General features: G+C 39.2%; 1 protein-coding gene across 7 annotated transcripts in view; it reads right to left on the reverse strand.

The window, feature by feature from the left end:
• The window catches only part of Akap9 (A-kinase anchoring protein 9), a 131,973-nt gene that overhangs the window by 113,134 nt on the left and 1,384 nt on the right, over positions 1-17,455 (reverse strand). For 5 of the 7 annotated variants that reach the window (XM_038315465.1, XM_038315469.1, XM_038315467.1 and 2 more), the window contains 3 exons: positions 8,599-8,811; positions 5,632-5,730; positions 1,340-1,387 (listed from right to left, as the gene is read on the reverse strand). In XM_038315465.1, coding sequence (XP_038171393.1) covers positions 1,340-1,387; positions 5,632-5,730; positions 8,599-8,811 — 360 coding nt within the window. The remainder of the gene's footprint in view (positions 1-1,339; positions 1,388-5,631; positions 5,731-8,598; positions 8,812-17,455) is intronic. The other 2 variants (XM_038315466.1, XM_038315468.1) reach the window with 2 other exon arrangements.

Consider the following 17,455-nt stretch of genomic DNA (forward strand, 5'->3'; position numbering starts at 1 on the left):
AGTAGAGACTAATTACAATTAGTGCTATTATTGAGAATACTTTGCTGTTTCCTAGAACTCTGTTGACTGTTTTCTGGTTGCTTCAAGTTTTCTTGTTTTGGTCTGGTTTTCTGTGCCCTGCCCCCCCATATATTAGGCGTTTGCTGATTTGCAGAGTGAGACATAAATGGCTTTTTCCTATTTTTTTCTCGGTCCATCTACTCTTTCTATGCTTACTCTTCACTGTGCTTTTGTGACTGAGACTGTATCTGTTGTATCTGTGTGTGTGACTTGTGTGAGTATCTTTCACACTGCTAGTTTGGTTGACACAAATGGCTTTAGTTTGTACTCATCTTTAAAAGTTTCAATTTCTTCTATTCTAAAAGATAATTGTTTTGGCATAGTATTCTTGAATGATAGTTTTTAGAGGTTGTGATTTTAAATTCATAGTGACCACAGAGGAAATTTTACATACTGTGAATCAGACACCCATTTATTTATTTGTTGTTGGTTATTTTCCTGGTCAGTGTACTAGTAAGTATATTCTTAGCTCCGAAACACATTAAATTTGTTAAGTATCAAAGGTTCTACCCATATTATTTATATAAAATTATGCTATGCTAATTTAAGCATAACTGCTTCTCTTTTCTATTTGCAATCTGCAACACATCGAAACTTATGAAATACACTAATTGCTAAAACATTTGGAGAAAGAGAAATGTTTTTATGTTCTCTGACTCTGGACCAAAGAAATGGTTATCATATTTAAAAGATTAAGACAAATAACACACACTTATCACCATCACATAAAGAGATCTCATCCACTTGAGAGTTTCTCACCTAACATCACAAAACATTCCTAAGGTTAATGCAAATCCACACATTTGTGAAAAGCTTTACTCAAAACCAAATATATATATATATATATATATATATATATATAGAGAGAGAGAGAGAGAGAGAGAGAGAGCTGTGCTAAATAAGACCAGTCCCCAGTGGTCTTCCATCTAGAAAGCCAGGACTAGACCTCTCCCAAACACTGGTCAGTCCCCAGTGGTCTTCCATCTGGAGACCCAGGACTGGAGCCTCTCCCAGACACTGACCAGAATTTCTATGTATTTAAAGATAAAACTATGGAATAGTTAATATGTCAGTGAACATTGTGAAAAATGACAGCAGTAGAACGTGTCTGTGACTTCCTAACCACGTATGCTGTTATTTTATTGTATTTATAGAAATGCAACAAAACCATGTAAAAGGTTCAAGAAATAAAGCATCAACAACCAATAATTTTAGCGAATAAAATGACTATCTTTACTTATAACATTACTCATATAATGTTATGACATGGTAATCTTACCTCTAAAGAACTATGGTTGTCGGCTAAGGAAGAAATTTCACCTTCAGGCTAAAAGAAAAGTAAAACAATTTACAATGATGCCTTCTCCCCATATTTTACTTCCACTAAGCAACTGCTGTTGGTAGCATAATGAAGCTACTACATAAAATGCTCACAACCCAGGTAATATGCTTCCAAACCTAGTACAAAATATTCAGATCTTTACAATCTCACCTATGAATTACTGTCTAAGCAGTAAATTTTTTCTCTGTATTAAAAAAAAAGAGGACATGCTCTTATACACAATACCTACCCTTTGTAAGCTAAAAGTACCAAAGTATAATTTCTCTAAACTTTATAACTCCTAAATAAAAGAGTCCTAAATGATATTATCAGGAGTGTCATTTCTTCAAAAGTATTACCAGATCTTCATGCTAAATTATTTAAAGAGAAATAACACCCTTTGTTGATATAATGCTTTTACAGCTTAAAAAGCATTCGCTTAAAACTATTTGCAGGAGGCTACAGAAATGGCTCAGCAAGTAGGAGCATTTGCTGCTCTTGCCAATGGGTCCACAAGCAGCTAGCTCTAACTCCAGTTCCAAGGGATCTAGTGCTCTCTTCTGGCCTCCATGGACACTGCACTGTATGGGAAGCAAGCATAAACCCTATAGCCAAAATATCCATACATGTAAAATAATAAAATAAAAATGAAACATTTTTGCTTTAACCCAGAATTTGAGTTCAGTGGCATTCAAAGCTTCTCTCAAGTGTGAAGTAGGGAATAAAGAAATAAATCTTAATTTTTCTAATTCCCAAAGTGTTGTTTTACTGTCCAACACACACACACACACACACACACACACACACACACACACACACATCTCTAACATGAAATTCAGAGAGTTTATAAATATTAACTATCACTAATTCCTCATCTACTCCTACAGAAATATTATTTGACATTTAAGGTCAAGTTCTGCAATGGCCTTCCCAAGAAGTAGCAACTGCTGGCAGGAAAAGAAATAAGCTTGTCTCTAGTCTAAAATCCTGTAACAATGAGTCCTAATTCATGAGGTTCTGCTCATTTATTTATTTATGCATATGTGTGTGCATTTGTGCACACATGTAGAGGTCAGAGGGCTACGGGCCACTTTTGGTGTCATCCTTGGGATGGCAGCAGATGTGCTTTGAGACAAGGTTTCTCACTAACCTGAACTCACTAATTAGGAGAAGCTAGGTAACCACTGAGCCCCAGGAATCCTTCCATGTCTCCCTAATACTGGGATTACAAGTGTAAGCTACCATTTTCAGCATTTTAATGGGAGTTCCAGGGACTGAGCTCATCCCAGCCATGATGTTCTCTTCTAAATCTAAAGATTTCCATGATGCAATCCCTCCATATGATAATTAAGTACACACTGCATACTAAAAACCGGTATCAAGAATAAACAGACTAGTTGGGTGGTAGCGGCACAGACCTTTAATCCTAGCACTTGGAAGAGAGAGACAGGTGGATCTCTGCAAGCTCAAGGCCAGCATGGTCTACAGAGGGAGCCATGGCCACATAGAGAAACTTTGTCTCAAAAATAACCAACCCCTTCCCCCAAAAAACAATAAACAGAATGATTAGCCTGGGGAGGTAGTATACACCTTTAATCCCAGCACTAGGGAGACTGTCTAGTACTACATAAAGAGATCTTGTATCAAAAAAGAGATTAACAAAAGTTATTGCATTCAAAAAGATAAACTATAGTAAGGAATCCAAATATCAATATGCTATAATGTTAAAAAAAAACTGCATCTTGAAACCAAAACCTATACCAAAGTTGCCTCATTATTTAAAATGTTTAGTTAAAAGAAATAACAAGGCACACAAAGGAAAGGGAGAGTATGGATTGTTCACAAGAAAAATACTGGTCAATGGAGAAACATTTTAAAGATCACAAATTATGGATTTAACCATCACAAATTTAAAATTGGGTATTATGAAATGCTGTGTCTCAAATAACCAACAGAAATAATGCTGAAGTAATCTAACAGCAACAAAACCTCTGAGTAAACATCATGGTGGGGGGGGGCAACCACAGAACACGGAAGAACCAGGAAACTCAAGCTACACCATTCCCACCCATCCTGAAAGCCAGCAAGGCTATGGAGGCCACTGAGTGAAACGTTAGGTGACCAAAGGGCCTGAGCTTGCCTTTCCTACCAGAGTTCACCCATATCTAACAGCCCTTTTAATTAATGTCATCTCAAGAGATAGAGGACAAACCGCAACATTTAGCAGCCCTTCAAGACAAAATATTAACTTTGGGCTGGGGATGGACCTCCACGGTAGAGTCTGCTGAGCACTCACAGAGGTTGGGGATGACCTCCACGGCAGAGTGTCTGCTGAGCACTCATAAGAGCTGGGGATGGACCTCCATGGCAGAGTGTCTGCTGAGCACTCACAAGGGCTGGGGATGACCTCCACAGTAGAGTGTCTGCTGAGCACTCAAAAGGGACCTCCACAGTAGAGTCTGCTGAGCACTCACAAGGGCTGGGGATGACCTCCACAGTAGAGTGTCTGCTGAGCACTCACGAATAATTACATAAACACACGCAATGAATTAAGAGTAGAAAGGAACCTCCTCTAAATGATAAAGTATATCTCCAGAAAGCCCTAAATATACAACTTGCTACACAAGTTAAATAAATACTCAAGGGACTGGGGGCTGAATGTTCCCGCTAAACAATACAGTGATGTGTTCTCAAAACAGAGAATTCTCAACAGAAGATGTTCAAATGGCCAATAGACACTTAAGGTCATGCTCAACCTCCTTAGCGATCAGGGAAATGCAAATCAAAACAACTCTGAGATACCATCTTACACCTGTCAGAATAGCTAAAATCAAAAACACCAATGATAGCCTATACTGGAGAGGATGTGGAGTAAGGGGAACACTCATCCATTGTTGGTGGGAATGCAAACTTGTGCAACCACTTTGGAAATCAGTGTGGCGGTTTCTCAGGAAACTGGGAGTCAACCTACCTCAGGACCCAGCAATTCCACTCTTGAGAATATACCCAAGAGATGCCCAATCATACTACAAAAGAATTTGTTCAACTATCTTCACAGCAGCACTATTTATAATAGCTAGAACCTGGAAACAACCTAGGTGCCCCTCAATAGAAGAATAGATAAAGAAGGTGTGGCACATATACACTTTTGAGTTTTACTCAATGGTAAAAAACAATGACATCTTGAATTTTGCATGCAAATGGATGGAAATAGAAAACACTATCCTGAGTGAGATAACCCAAACCCAAAAAGATGAATATGGTATGTACTCACTCATAAGTGGAGTCTAGCCATAAATAAAGGACACTGAGCCTATAATTCGTGATCCTAGAGAAGCTAAATAAGAAGGTGAATCCAAAGAAAAATATATAGTTATCCTCCTGGATATTGGAATTGGACAAGATTGCTGGGCAGGGATTGGAAGCACGGGGGTGGGGATGGGGTGGGGATAAGGTGAGATGGGGAGAGAGAAGAGAGAAGGGGAGGATGGGGAGAGCTTGAGGGAATGGGATGGTTGAGATGGAGGAGGGGTGGATGTGGGAGCAGGGAAGTAGATATCTTAATTCAGGGAGCCATTTTACAGTTGGCAAGAGACTTGACTCTAGAGGGGTTCCCAGGTGTCCAAGGAGATGTCTTCAGCTTGTTCCTTGGGCAGCAAAGGAGAGGGTGCCTGAACTAGCCTTATCCTATAGCCACACTGATGAATATCTTGCATATCACCATAGAACCTTCATCTGGTGATGGATGGAGATAGAGACAGAGACACACAGTGGAACACTGGACTGAGCTCCCAAGGTCCAAATGAGGAAAGAAGGAGGGAGAACATGAGCAAGGAAGTCAGGACCATGAGGGGTGCGTCCACCCACTGAGACGGTGGGGCTGATCTAATGAGAGATCACCAAGGCCAGTTGGAGTGGGACTGATGGAGCATGTGATCAAACCGGACTCTCTGAATGTGGCTGATGGTGGAGGCTGACTGAGAAGCCAAGGACAATGGCTATGGGTTTTGATTCCACTCCATGGACGGGCTTTGTGGGAGCCTAGTATATTTGGATGCTCATCTTCCTGGACCTGGGGGGAGCAAGGAGGACCTTGGATTTCCCATAGGGTAGGGAACCCTGACTGCTCTTTGGATTGGAGAGTGAGGGGGAAAGGGGAGGGGAAGGAAGTGGGAGGAAGTGGAAATTTTTAATATAAAAAAATTTTACTAAAAAAAGCAAAATAAAAACAAACAAACAAAAAAACAAACCTGTATTACATCAAGTGATTTGATGTGTGTGTGCAGCACAGGCATGGGAGGCATATGACAACTTTCAGGAGCTGGTTCTCTCCTTTCACCATGTGGGTCCTGGGAATGGAATGCAGGTCATAAGGTCTGGCAGCAAGTTGTTTTCATTTATTGATTCCTTAGTTTTTGTTTGCTTCTTTTTCCCAAGACAGGATCTTACTATGTAGCTCTGACTGTCCTATTCTAGGTTGGCCTAGAAATCAGAGATCCTCTTGCTTCTGCCTCTCTAATGCTGGGATTAGAGGAGTGCACCATTATGTCCAGCCAGCAAGTAACTCTATTCACTGAACCATCTCAATGAACCCTCACCATTTCTTTTCAAAAATTAAAAATACTATTTTTAATAAAAGAATACTATTAAGATTTTTAAAAATGAGATAATATTTGGAGATTATCTAAGAATACAGTTGATTTTCATTTTTTCAGACTCTTGCTTTCATGAAGTCACCTCCTTAATAAAATTTATTTGCTAGCCCCCAAATCAATACTCATACCATCTATTAGGTGATTTGAGGACATGAGCAGAACAGGGAAAACCCAAGGTAGACAACACTGGATGGCACAGAACAGGGCAACAGTTGCTTTCCTGTTTTCACAATGTAAAGTCGGTACCCTTCCAGGGCTCAGAGTGGCACATTTTGGCACTTTTTAATTACTGATTTTACTGCTTAAAAATGACCTCAAGCATAACGTTTAAGTGCTGTCCAGTGTTTCTCAGAACAGCAATGTTGTGGCTTATGGAGGAGAGGTGTGTTAGTTCAGTTTTGCTCAGGCATGAGCTCTAGTGTGTATGCGTGTATGTTCCTGTTTCAAGCTCTTATTCAACACACATATTAACCACAATTCAACAATGATTCAACAATATATAATAAATTAGGAGTCTTGAATCATAAATACACGTAAAAAGTCTATGTAACAAGTGTGGTAATATTTTGTTTGTGTTTTAACAAATAAAGTTTACCTGAAGATCAGAGTGCCAAACTAAGCCACTAGAAGCCAGGCAGTGTTGGCACACAATCCTACTTTAATCTCAGGCAGACAGATCTGTTAGTTCAAGGCCACCCTGGGTACACAAAATTGATCCAGTCTAAAAGAGAAACAGAGCTCACAGAAAGGTGATCCCACGCCTTTAATCCCAGTAGAACTACAGGAGTGATATGGCTCGGAGCAGAGAGGGATATATGGTGGCAGGAGACTGCCCTGCCTGGACTGGCTGCTTGTGTGTCATCAGGAGCTCATTGCAGTCTGAGGAGAAGTTTGATCACCCTTTTGGTCTGAGCATTGGTAGAGGTAAGAACTCTAGTGGTTAGCTGCTCTGTTTCTCTGATCCTTCAGTTTTCACCCCATAGCTGACTCCGAGTTTTTATTATTAAGAACAATTAGAATTCCTGCTATTCCTTGGGCTTTCATCCCAGACTGTTTAGGAGTAGAGAAAGGGAGCTGAAACTAGGCATGCGTACGTTTTTTCTCTCTGGGTTGTTAGATGCAATAGGATTAGCTAGCTACCTTGAGTTTGACTTCCCTGCAACGGTGGACTAGAACCTGGAATAAGTCAAATGAATTTTCCCCACTACAAGTTGCTCTTATTGGTTATTTATTACAACAGAAATAAAACAAGGCCCCACCTGCTCAAGTTTCTGATATGTGCTACCAATCTCATCTCCTCTCTCTCCTTTTGAAGCCATATTCCCATACTTCCAAGAGACATACATAGTAGATTTTATGGGGAATATAACATGTCTCCATTGCACACCTGGGTAGTGACCAAAGCTTTAAATCCCTGGACTGGCCGGTTGTGTGTCAATCTGACACAAGCTAGTGTCATCAGAGAAAAGGCCTCCATGAGGTCCAGCTGGTAGGCATTTTCTCATTTAGTGATCAATGGGGAGGGCCCAGTCCATGGTGGGTGGTGCCATCCCTGGGCTGCTGATCCTGGGTTCTATAAGAAAAGTTTGCTGAGCAGTCATGGAGAAGTAAGCCAGCAAGCAGCACTCCTCCATGGCCTCTGCATCAGCTCCTGTCCTATTTGAGTTTCTGTCCTGAAATCCTTCAGTGATGAACAAAAATATGAAAATGTAAGTCAATAAAACCTTTCCTCCCCAACTTACATTTTGGTCATGGTATTTTGTCACAGCAACAGAAACCCTATACAATCCTCATCTATTCTCACTTTATTTCTACATAAACAGGCTGTACCACAAAATTCAAGTACTATCCATCCTCCCAATACTCTCATGAGAAACCCACCCCTCTCTCTCTGGTTCTGAGTAGTGAGTCAACCACTTACCAACCATCTTGATCCATTCACATTCCCATGTCAGAAAGCTGCCCATTAAACAGGGGGTGGGGCTTAGGAAAGTAGGATTCATTGGGCACTTTCTATGAGAATTTCCAAACTCAGAAACTACCACCACCCTACCCCATCACTTTGGGATTCATATGAAATTGAAGCTCCTGTTTCCAGATCTCACAACACACTGCTTCACTGTCTTTTATCTTTGTAAATGCCTTTCTTTCGGTGAAGAACTTGCTTCCTTTACTTTTTTTAACCTTTACCTCACTCCCATTCATACTTTCTATATTACCCCTTCCAAAGCTACCCAAGTTACACACACATGGCTGACTCTGGGTCCCCTGTACTCTAGAAAGCAGGTGCACTGTTCTGGCACGGGTCTGATAGTTTACACTGACGTTCTTTATATCTGCCTTCCTCAGCTTTGCATTGTGAGTGCTCAATAAATAATTGCTGAATGAAGCTCACAAAGCTCACTCAGAGGTCATTAAATACTTTAGGTATAGCTACTAAAATATTGCTCAAATTTGCAAGAAGGGACAAAAGTCATAATTCAACTGCACAGTGTGCTGATGCCCACTCTTGTTACACTAAGGTTCCACTCAGAACTATGCTGAAAATCTGGAGGCACTCACTTTAACAAAGACTTCATTTTGCGTCTCTATTTGTCCAGCTCTCATTTTGGTGGAATCAGGATTCCCAGCTGATTCTACACACTGAGAACTATTTATGAAGGTCTCATTACTTTGTTGATTAATTTTTAAGCTGTGTACATCTTGTTTACACTTTGAAACACTTTTCTTCTTTTTCCCTTCTCGTCGGGCTTGTCTTTCTCTATACTCAGCAAGCTATAGGGGGGAAAAAAGAAAGCAGCATTATCATCTAAGATTTTTCTTTATCATTATTAGAACTCTGGGTCATTTTATTAAATTCCACTATCACTGAAAACAAGTGACAAAACACAGGCCACTGTCCTGTCCTTAACAGAGTGGATAGAAAGTGAGGCACTCAGAGTATTATCTGTGGATTTTAATCTATTGGAAAGCACGACACACACACGGAGGTCAAGTGCATCCTTCATGGGTTTTCTGGGACTTTAACTTTACACTAAAGATAATTAGCTTGTACCAAAAGATTTAGTTCTGACCATGTTTTGTAGCCTTATCTATAAAGGAAAAAATAGAAATAATTTAAATTTCAGAGAATGATGCTTTCTTGTCCTCAGTCATTTGCATATCACCCTCAGGAGTCCTATAGCCTAGTGCCACCTAGTCATACAATTTACTTACCATCCACACCACAATACCTTCTTATTTTAAAGAGATGTTTAAACCTGGGTAGCTCTTGCTATAAATTAAAAGTCAGTAACACTTAAGATGTCTTTTTTAAAAAGTAGCCAACAAAAATTAAAACAAGGATACACCAATCATTAAAATGTTGAACATTGATGAAAGAAAAATGTATGACTAGTAAAACATTTAGGAATAAAAGAGCAGCAAACACTTTCAGCTACCATGGCAGAAAAAAAAATAGAAAAGGTAAAAGTCTTCTTTAATATTATACAACATGTTACCACTGGGCCAGGACACACATAAAATACCAACATCTAGCCAGAATTATCATCCCATATATAACTCAATGATGGGTGAACAATGTTGAACCCTTATTAAAAATACTGATTCAAACGACTAATGACAATCCTTATGAAAAGTTATGACTATAAAACAGTACCACATATAATTATTATGAAAAGAAAATCATCTGCACCTATCCTTAATAGAGACAAAACAGGCTTCAACCATCAACAATTATATCTAACTTAGATTTTGAACAACGCTGAACCCTTATTAAAAATACTGATTCAAACAACTAATGACAATCCTTATGACAAAATTATAATTATAAAACAGTACCACAGTATAATAATTATGAAAAAAAATCTACACCTCTCCTTAATAGAGACAAAACAGGCTTCAGGCTTCAACCATCGACAACTATATCTAGCTTGGATTTTAGTAACACTATACACACAGCCATAATCAAGTCATGAAAAAGATTGTATAACAACTCTGCTGTGTTTCATGACTTGAACTAAAGGTGTTTCCACTATATTTAATTTCTCTTCGAGTGTGCTTGTGAGTAGTGTGTGCAGGTGTGCTGGCCTGAGTGTAGGCACCATCCTTCACGATGTCTGAAGCTTGCCTGAACTTACTACTTCAATGCTAAGTGATTCATAATACAAGGACAGCTGTTCAACTATGTTCATAGCAGTATTATTTGTAATAGCCAGAACCTGGAAGCATCCTAGATGCCCCTCAACTGAAGAATGGAAAAACAAACTGTGGCACATTTACACATTAGAGTACTACTTAGCAGTAAAAAAACAATTACATCTTGAATTTTGCATGCAAATGAATGGAATTAGAAAAAAAAAAAACATCCTAAGTGAGTTAACCCAGACCCAGAAAGATAAACATGGAATGTACTTACTCATAAGTGGGTACCAGCTATACACAAAGGATACTGAGCCTATAATTCATTATCCTAAAGAAGCTAAGTAATAAGATGAACTCTAAGCAAAACATATATAGATCCACCTGGAAAGTTGAAATAGACAAGATCACCTGACAAAATAGGGAGCATAGGGGCCAGGGGATAAGGGAGGAAGGAGAGGTAAAAGGAGGGGAGGGAGGAGGGGCGAGGAGAACATGAGGGAACAGGATGGTCGAGACAGAGTAAGGACAGAGATGAGAGCAAGGAAAGACATATCTTGATTGAGGGAGCCATGATGGGGCTAGCAGGAAACTTAGCTCTATGGAAATTACCAGGAATCCATAAGGATGACCCCAGTTAAGACCCTAAGCAATGGAGGAGAGGGGGCCCAAACTTGCCTTGCCATGTAGTCAGACTGATGAGTATCTTAAATGTCACCATAGAACCTCTATCCAGCAACTGATTGAAACACAGAGACCTGCACTGGAGCACTGGACTGAGCTCCCAAAGTTCAGGTGAAGAGTGGGATGAGTGAGAACATGAGCAAAGAAGTCACCCATGATGGGTTCACCCACTGAAACAGTCTACCTGAGCTAATAGGAGCTCACCAGCTCCAGTAGGACTGGGAAGGAACAAGCATAGGACTAAACTAGTCGCTCTAAATGTGGCCGACAGTTGCACGGCTGGGGCAGACTGGGGGCCATTGGCAGTGGCACCAGAATTTGTCCCTGCTGCTTGTACTGGTTTTTTGGGAACCCATTCTCTTTGGATGGGTGTCTTGCTCGGCCTGGATATAGTAGGGAGGACCTTTGACTTTCCCCAAAGCAATATACCTTACCCTCTCTGTGGAGTGGATGGGGGGAGGGTTGAGGGGGGCTAGATAGAGGGAATGGGAGGAGGGGAGGGAGTGGGAGCTTGGATTGGTGTGTATAATGAAAAGGGACAGTTTGTTTTCTTTAAAAAAAATAAAAAGAGAAAATGATTGTAGAGCAACTTTGATGTGTTTCGTGACTTGAACTACAGGTGTTTTCCCCTAACAATTTCTCTTCCAGTGTGCTTGTGAGTAGTATGTGTAGGTGTGCTGGCCTGAGTGTAGGTATCACTCTTCAGGATGCCTGAACCTGGCCTGAAGCTACTGCCTCAGTGGTCAGTAAATCACTTACCACTTCAGGCATCCTCCTGCCTCCATCTATGTCTCCCCTCACCCTGCACCCGCCCAAAAGATTAGAAACTCACACCACAAAGCCTGGCTTTTACATGGATGCTGAGGACCTGAACATTGCTTGTGCAAGCAAGCAACTTTACATGTTGAGCCATCTCCCTAGTCTAAATTTCCTTCTTTATAAAATTTCTTTTATATGAAACCACCGCTTCTTAAATATGAGCTCTTGATTCACATGGAAGAAAACATGAGCCTTCAAAAAAAAAAAAGGAAAGAAATATACAACTAGAATTACTATAACTATTAACTATACTAATTACAAAAATAGCTGATAATTATATAATTGATTAACACAGTATCATCAATGATGTTGTGGGACAATGGTCTGTACCCTCTCACTTATATTTTAAATAAATGCTGATTGGCCAGTAGCCAGGTAGGAAGTATAGGCGGGTAGCCAGGCAGGAAATAGAGGTGGGGCAATGAGAATTCTGGGAAGAGGAAAGATTCAGTCTGTACTCGTGACCCAGACACAGAGGAAGCCAGACATAGAGCAAGCAAGATGTGACTGCCTCACTGAAAAAGGAACCAAACCACGTGGTTAACACAGACAAGTGTTATGGGCTAATATAAGTTATAAGAGTTAATAAAAAGCCTGGGCTAAAAGGCCGATCAGTTTATAATTAATACAGACCTCTGTGTATTTCCTTGTGACTGAACAGCTGCTTGACCAAGCAGAACCAAGTAGGACAGAAACTCAGTCAACAAATGGTGCACAACTTGTGGACAATTCAGCCACAGAAAAACTGCGAGAGCTTGGGAAGTAATTCTAGATGGAAAAGAATAGAGTTAAGCATGATAGAGGCACTTTCTCGGGTGGGCTGTTTGCTAGAGAGGCTTCCTGACACAGCTTTAGCTGCAAAAACTTTGCAGCCTATTTAAGAGGCTCTGCCACAAAACACCTGAATGGTGTTTATGAATAAATAGCCTACAGCATGCTTCTTGGTGGCGGCACAGACTCTGAAACACCATAGAGTTGTGGCAATAAACATGGCTCTGGCCAGTACTTCCACCATGAAGCTAAGGAATGGGTTGGATCCAGCCATCAAAATCACGGCTTTAGTCCTAGCCATACTGCTTAGCAAATTAAAGACTCATGTAGTCAGAAAGAGAGATACAGTAAAGATAGATTCAAAGACAAAAAAAAAAAAAAAAAACAAAAAACAAAAAAAACCTCTAAAGGGTTTAGAGTATATTTAAAAATATATGTAGGTTTGGGAGAGAAAAGAAAAAGATAAAGTCCTTAAAATAAAAAAGAAATACAGTAGTTGGGTGTGGTGGCACACACCTTTAATCCCAACACTTGGGAGGCAGAGGCAGGCGGATCTCTGTGAGTTCAAGAACAACCTGGTCTACAGAGTGAGTGCCAGGACAGCCAGAGATTCACAGAGAAACCCTGTCTCAAAAAGCCAAAAATTAAAAATAAAAATAAAATAGAGGTTAAAATAAAGCCATGGAAAATACAAAGAGCCTGGATAGTGCATATTACTGTGTTGTCTTTGAATTGTATGACTGCTGAGGAAGAGCAACAGCTGCTAAAAGACGTGATTATAAATGCTTCTGGACTAATCCAACATATGTATTTTGAAAATGCCTTGACTTCAAAATTTAAGTCAAAAGGTATGTTACTTTGGAGAAGAGGTTTTACTTTTGTTTCCACAGGAAATGAGAAGCCTCACAGAATTTTCCAGTTAGGACTTGACTGTAATTCTAAATTTTCTTTAGGTCCCTGTAAGATTATCAGCGTCCCCAATCAGCAGGAAGCAGCCTGAAAAACTATGCCTGCATTCCCAAAAAAATGGACTATGAATATTTTTCTTTGTTTAGAGTGTTGGTTACAAGTTGTTACTTGTACTGCTCAGGAGAAAAGCTAAAAAAAAAAAGGAGATTCAATTCAGAGTTCTTGTTTTAAAAAAGAACAAAACAGGGGTGGGGGAAGTACTGTGGGACAATGGTCTGTACCCTCTTACTTATATTTTAAATAAATGCTGATTGGCCAGTAGCCAGGTAGGAAGTATAGGCAGGCGGCCAGGTAGGAAGTAGAGGTGGGGCAACGAGAATTCTGGGAAGAGGAAATATTCAGTCTGCACTCGTGACCCAGACACAGAGGAAGCCAGACATAGAGCAAGCAAGATGTGACTGCCTCACTGAAAAAGGTACCAAGCCACGTGGTTAACACAGACAGGTATTATGGGCTAATATAAGTTATAAGAGTTAACAAAAAGCCTGAGCTAAAAGGCCGATCAGTTTATAATTAATACAGACCTCTGTGTATTTCCTTGTGACTGAAGGGCTGCCTGACCAGGCAGTATCAGATGGGAAAGAAACTCCTGTCAACAAATATCACCATCAAAATATGTGACAAAAACTAAGAATAAATAATATAGTATTTTTAAACTTTACCAACTATAGAAGAATATATATAGGGATGCCCATTGTTTAAAGATATTCATTCAGCAATAACATATAGCAGTTACAAGTGCCATACAATATAAAAATACACTACACCACGGTTTTCCCAAGTTATTTAGCAACTCCACAGGTGTTCTATTTCTTGTCTGCTTGAAGAACAGGTGCAGAGTCAGCTGCCTCTTTGTACAGTATTAAGCCACTGAAATACACTTAGAAGGCTTTGTAGGATAGAAGATTCATTCTTAAAAACCAAGAGCCTGGGTTGCTGTTGAAATATTATCTGTAAATAGAATCGAAAGTCCAGGCTTATCATTTAAAAAGCAAAGATCTCTCAGGGAAAATGCAATGGCATTCTTACCAGCACATTTCAGAAGCTGCTTAAACTACCATGCTCTCATTAAAATACATCAGCAGCAGAGGAGCTTAGGATAAGATTCTGTTTCAAACTCCAACTCTTTTAGTGCATACAAATCATTTATAGCTAGTGTTTATTCAAATGTAAGTACACAATATAAGTACACAGATAAAAATACCAAATTATGGAAAGTTTGACTGAAAAGCAGAGGTAACAGTATGCATTACTGAATCCAACAAAAAGACATACATGGACAAATATCCATGTAACAGAATAATCAGTTCTACAACTGCATTTGGAACAGGCCAGTTCTAAAGCCATAAAATTACAAAGACACTGTTTTCAGTCTGTTTTAGTGGATTATATGCAGTCTTCGGGGGTGGTGGTTAACTAAGCATAAGGCTCTATGAGGGCAAGGATTTTAATTCAATTCTTTATACTCAACACCTAGACAAGACTCAGTAAGTGTATGTGGAATAAAAGGAAAACCATCACTAAGGGATGACACATCTAAGCAATAATTTTAACCTCGATAACTGAGAAGACATAGCACAAAGCATGCCGAACTCTACAGGTCCCATGGCTTCGGAAATGAACAAAAATATTTTAATTACTCATTAAATTAATGAAAATCATAAAACTACCCTTTCAACTATAATCTTCCTTTTTTCTTAAAAAAAATTCAAAATTCAAATTCTCAGAAAAATACTATGTACAAAAACTTCCTGGAGAGAATTCTGTTCGATTAAAAATGAAAGAAAAAAAGATCATATCATATTCAGTTTCTTTTGGCTTTTTTACTTTAAATCTGAAAGAAAAGTTAACAGACATGTAAAAGGCTACTCCGTTAGGTTAACCACCTGACACTGAAACGATACGCTTTAATTCACTGAGAAAACATTTATTCTAAAACACCCTGGAAATTCAGACACCAGCCATCTGTGTTTGCCATTTGGAAGCCAATTATAAAAATGTTAACATATGTAGTCACAGAAATAGTCGCAAGATTTACTGGAAAGATACTGTGTCCATATACATTTGTAGTGCAAAACTGTTTCATATCCCAAGCAAGTGTCTTACTCTAACTAGAACAAGAATAAGTGACTAAACAATCATGTATTCCTAAACTCAAGAATTATGTTATAAATGATCACTCCCAGCAAAAAAAAAAAAAGAATTTTCAGAACATACTATGAGATGTGAAAATATGCTAATTTTCTATAGTAACACTTTAAAAACTTTGTAATCTGCTTAGCTATGTTCACTGAGAGTTGGCAAAGCTCATGAGTCAAAATATGTGTTCCTAACATTAGGGCCTTTTAATGAGGCCGGACTATTATTTCATCAGATTGTGAAAATTAAATGAAATAAAGGTTTCAGTACGATTTCTACAAATTGGACTGGCTGTGGCGATATACTTAATCCCACCACTCATGACGCAGAGGCAGGCAGATCTCTTCAGTTTTTGGTCTATATAGTGAGTTCCAGGTCAGCCTCTGTGTGTGAGTGTGAATGTGAGTGTATATGTGTGTGTGTGTGTGTGTGTGTGTGTGTGTGCGTGTGTAAAGGCTTTAATGCTTTCATTACATAACAATGACTGTATTACTGCTATGAGAGAAACACCTGTTTGAAAATAGATGAGCTACTAGGACAGAGCCTTTTCAGAGGTCAGATATGACAAACGCACGTTCTTTTAACAGTTACCACTATTTTTACTACCAAGCTAGTCTACATCCAATGGCTCATCTGGCTCATTACCTGGGCTCTGTTCTTCTTGCAAGTTTCACAAACCAGACTAAGAACCTGTTTCTGGGTTCTTTGATCAATGCAAATTTAAAACAGCTAATTAGGAGAAAAGGAAAAGGAAAGGGACAAGGCCGGAGGACCACATCCAAACAAAAGAGAACTGGCAGTAAGAACAAAGGAGAAGGAAGCCAAAAGTGAAAAGGAGATCCGCGGGGCCTGGTGGCCCAGATCTAGAGGTCCCAGCACTCAGGAGGCATAGACCAGGAGGAGCAGGAGTTCAAGGCCAGTCTGGAATGCATGGCACTTTTCCTAAGAAAACAAAAAAGGACATTCACAAATGCTGAATAACACAGAACGTCAACTCTACAATATAAGCAGTACTGGAGTATAATACCACAGGCTCAGGATCGCACTAAAGTAGGAACCTTAGCTAACACTGTCATGATCTTCTGTGAGATGCTCACGTCAGAGAGCACATACTTGACCATACTCTATTTGATAAGGCTTTATTATTTTTAAAAATGGTATTTGAAATTTTTTTTTACCTGATCATAACAGAAATATTTTAGATCTGGGGAGATGGCTTGGAATAGTAAAAGCAATACTTACACAAGCTTTTAGTGCTTTCTCTCAGATATCTTCCATGTCAGTTATTTTTGTTATTTCTTACCTGCTTATTAGACATAAGTATCATCTTTTATAACGTAGTTTCATAAGCCACAATTCTTAAATCATCTTTTTCTTGGTAAATTGGTAAGTTGTTCCAATGACAATTTTCACTTATATACAGCACATAAATGAACATTTTAAAAATAGCTTGTCATGTATACATTATAGAATATATTGTATGAAATGTTTTATGCCAGCCTAAATCCTGCACAGGAGAATAAACTATAGTATATACAAATGAAAACAATCCTACAAAGACTTTGAGTTTGGAAAATGCCCACCAATAGTGCTAGGTTTTAAAATGTTATTTCCCAAAGGTTATGTGTGTAAACGGACACATGGAGTAGTGATGACTAATTTCAATTGTAAACATCATTGGCTTAAGGGTGTTAGTGAGATGAACTGTGTGTCTGTGAGGGTATTTTCTGAGAGTGGTAAACAAGTAGGAACGACTCATCCTGACTGTGAGCAGCACCAACTACGAAATATGGAGAAACAAGCTTATAAACCAATTTTGGGAAAAGATTTTACATGTTCTTTTCTCAAGCCAGCAATGGACAACTTCTCTAAGAGTTCTGAATTAAGTGATAGTCAT

The sequence above is a fragment of the Arvicola amphibius genome, chromosome 18, assembly GCF_903992535.2.
Source record: "Arvicola amphibius chromosome 18, mArvAmp1.2, whole genome shotgun sequence".
NCBI classification, from domain to species: Eukaryota; Metazoa; Chordata; class Mammalia; order Rodentia; family Cricetidae; genus Arvicola; species Arvicola amphibius.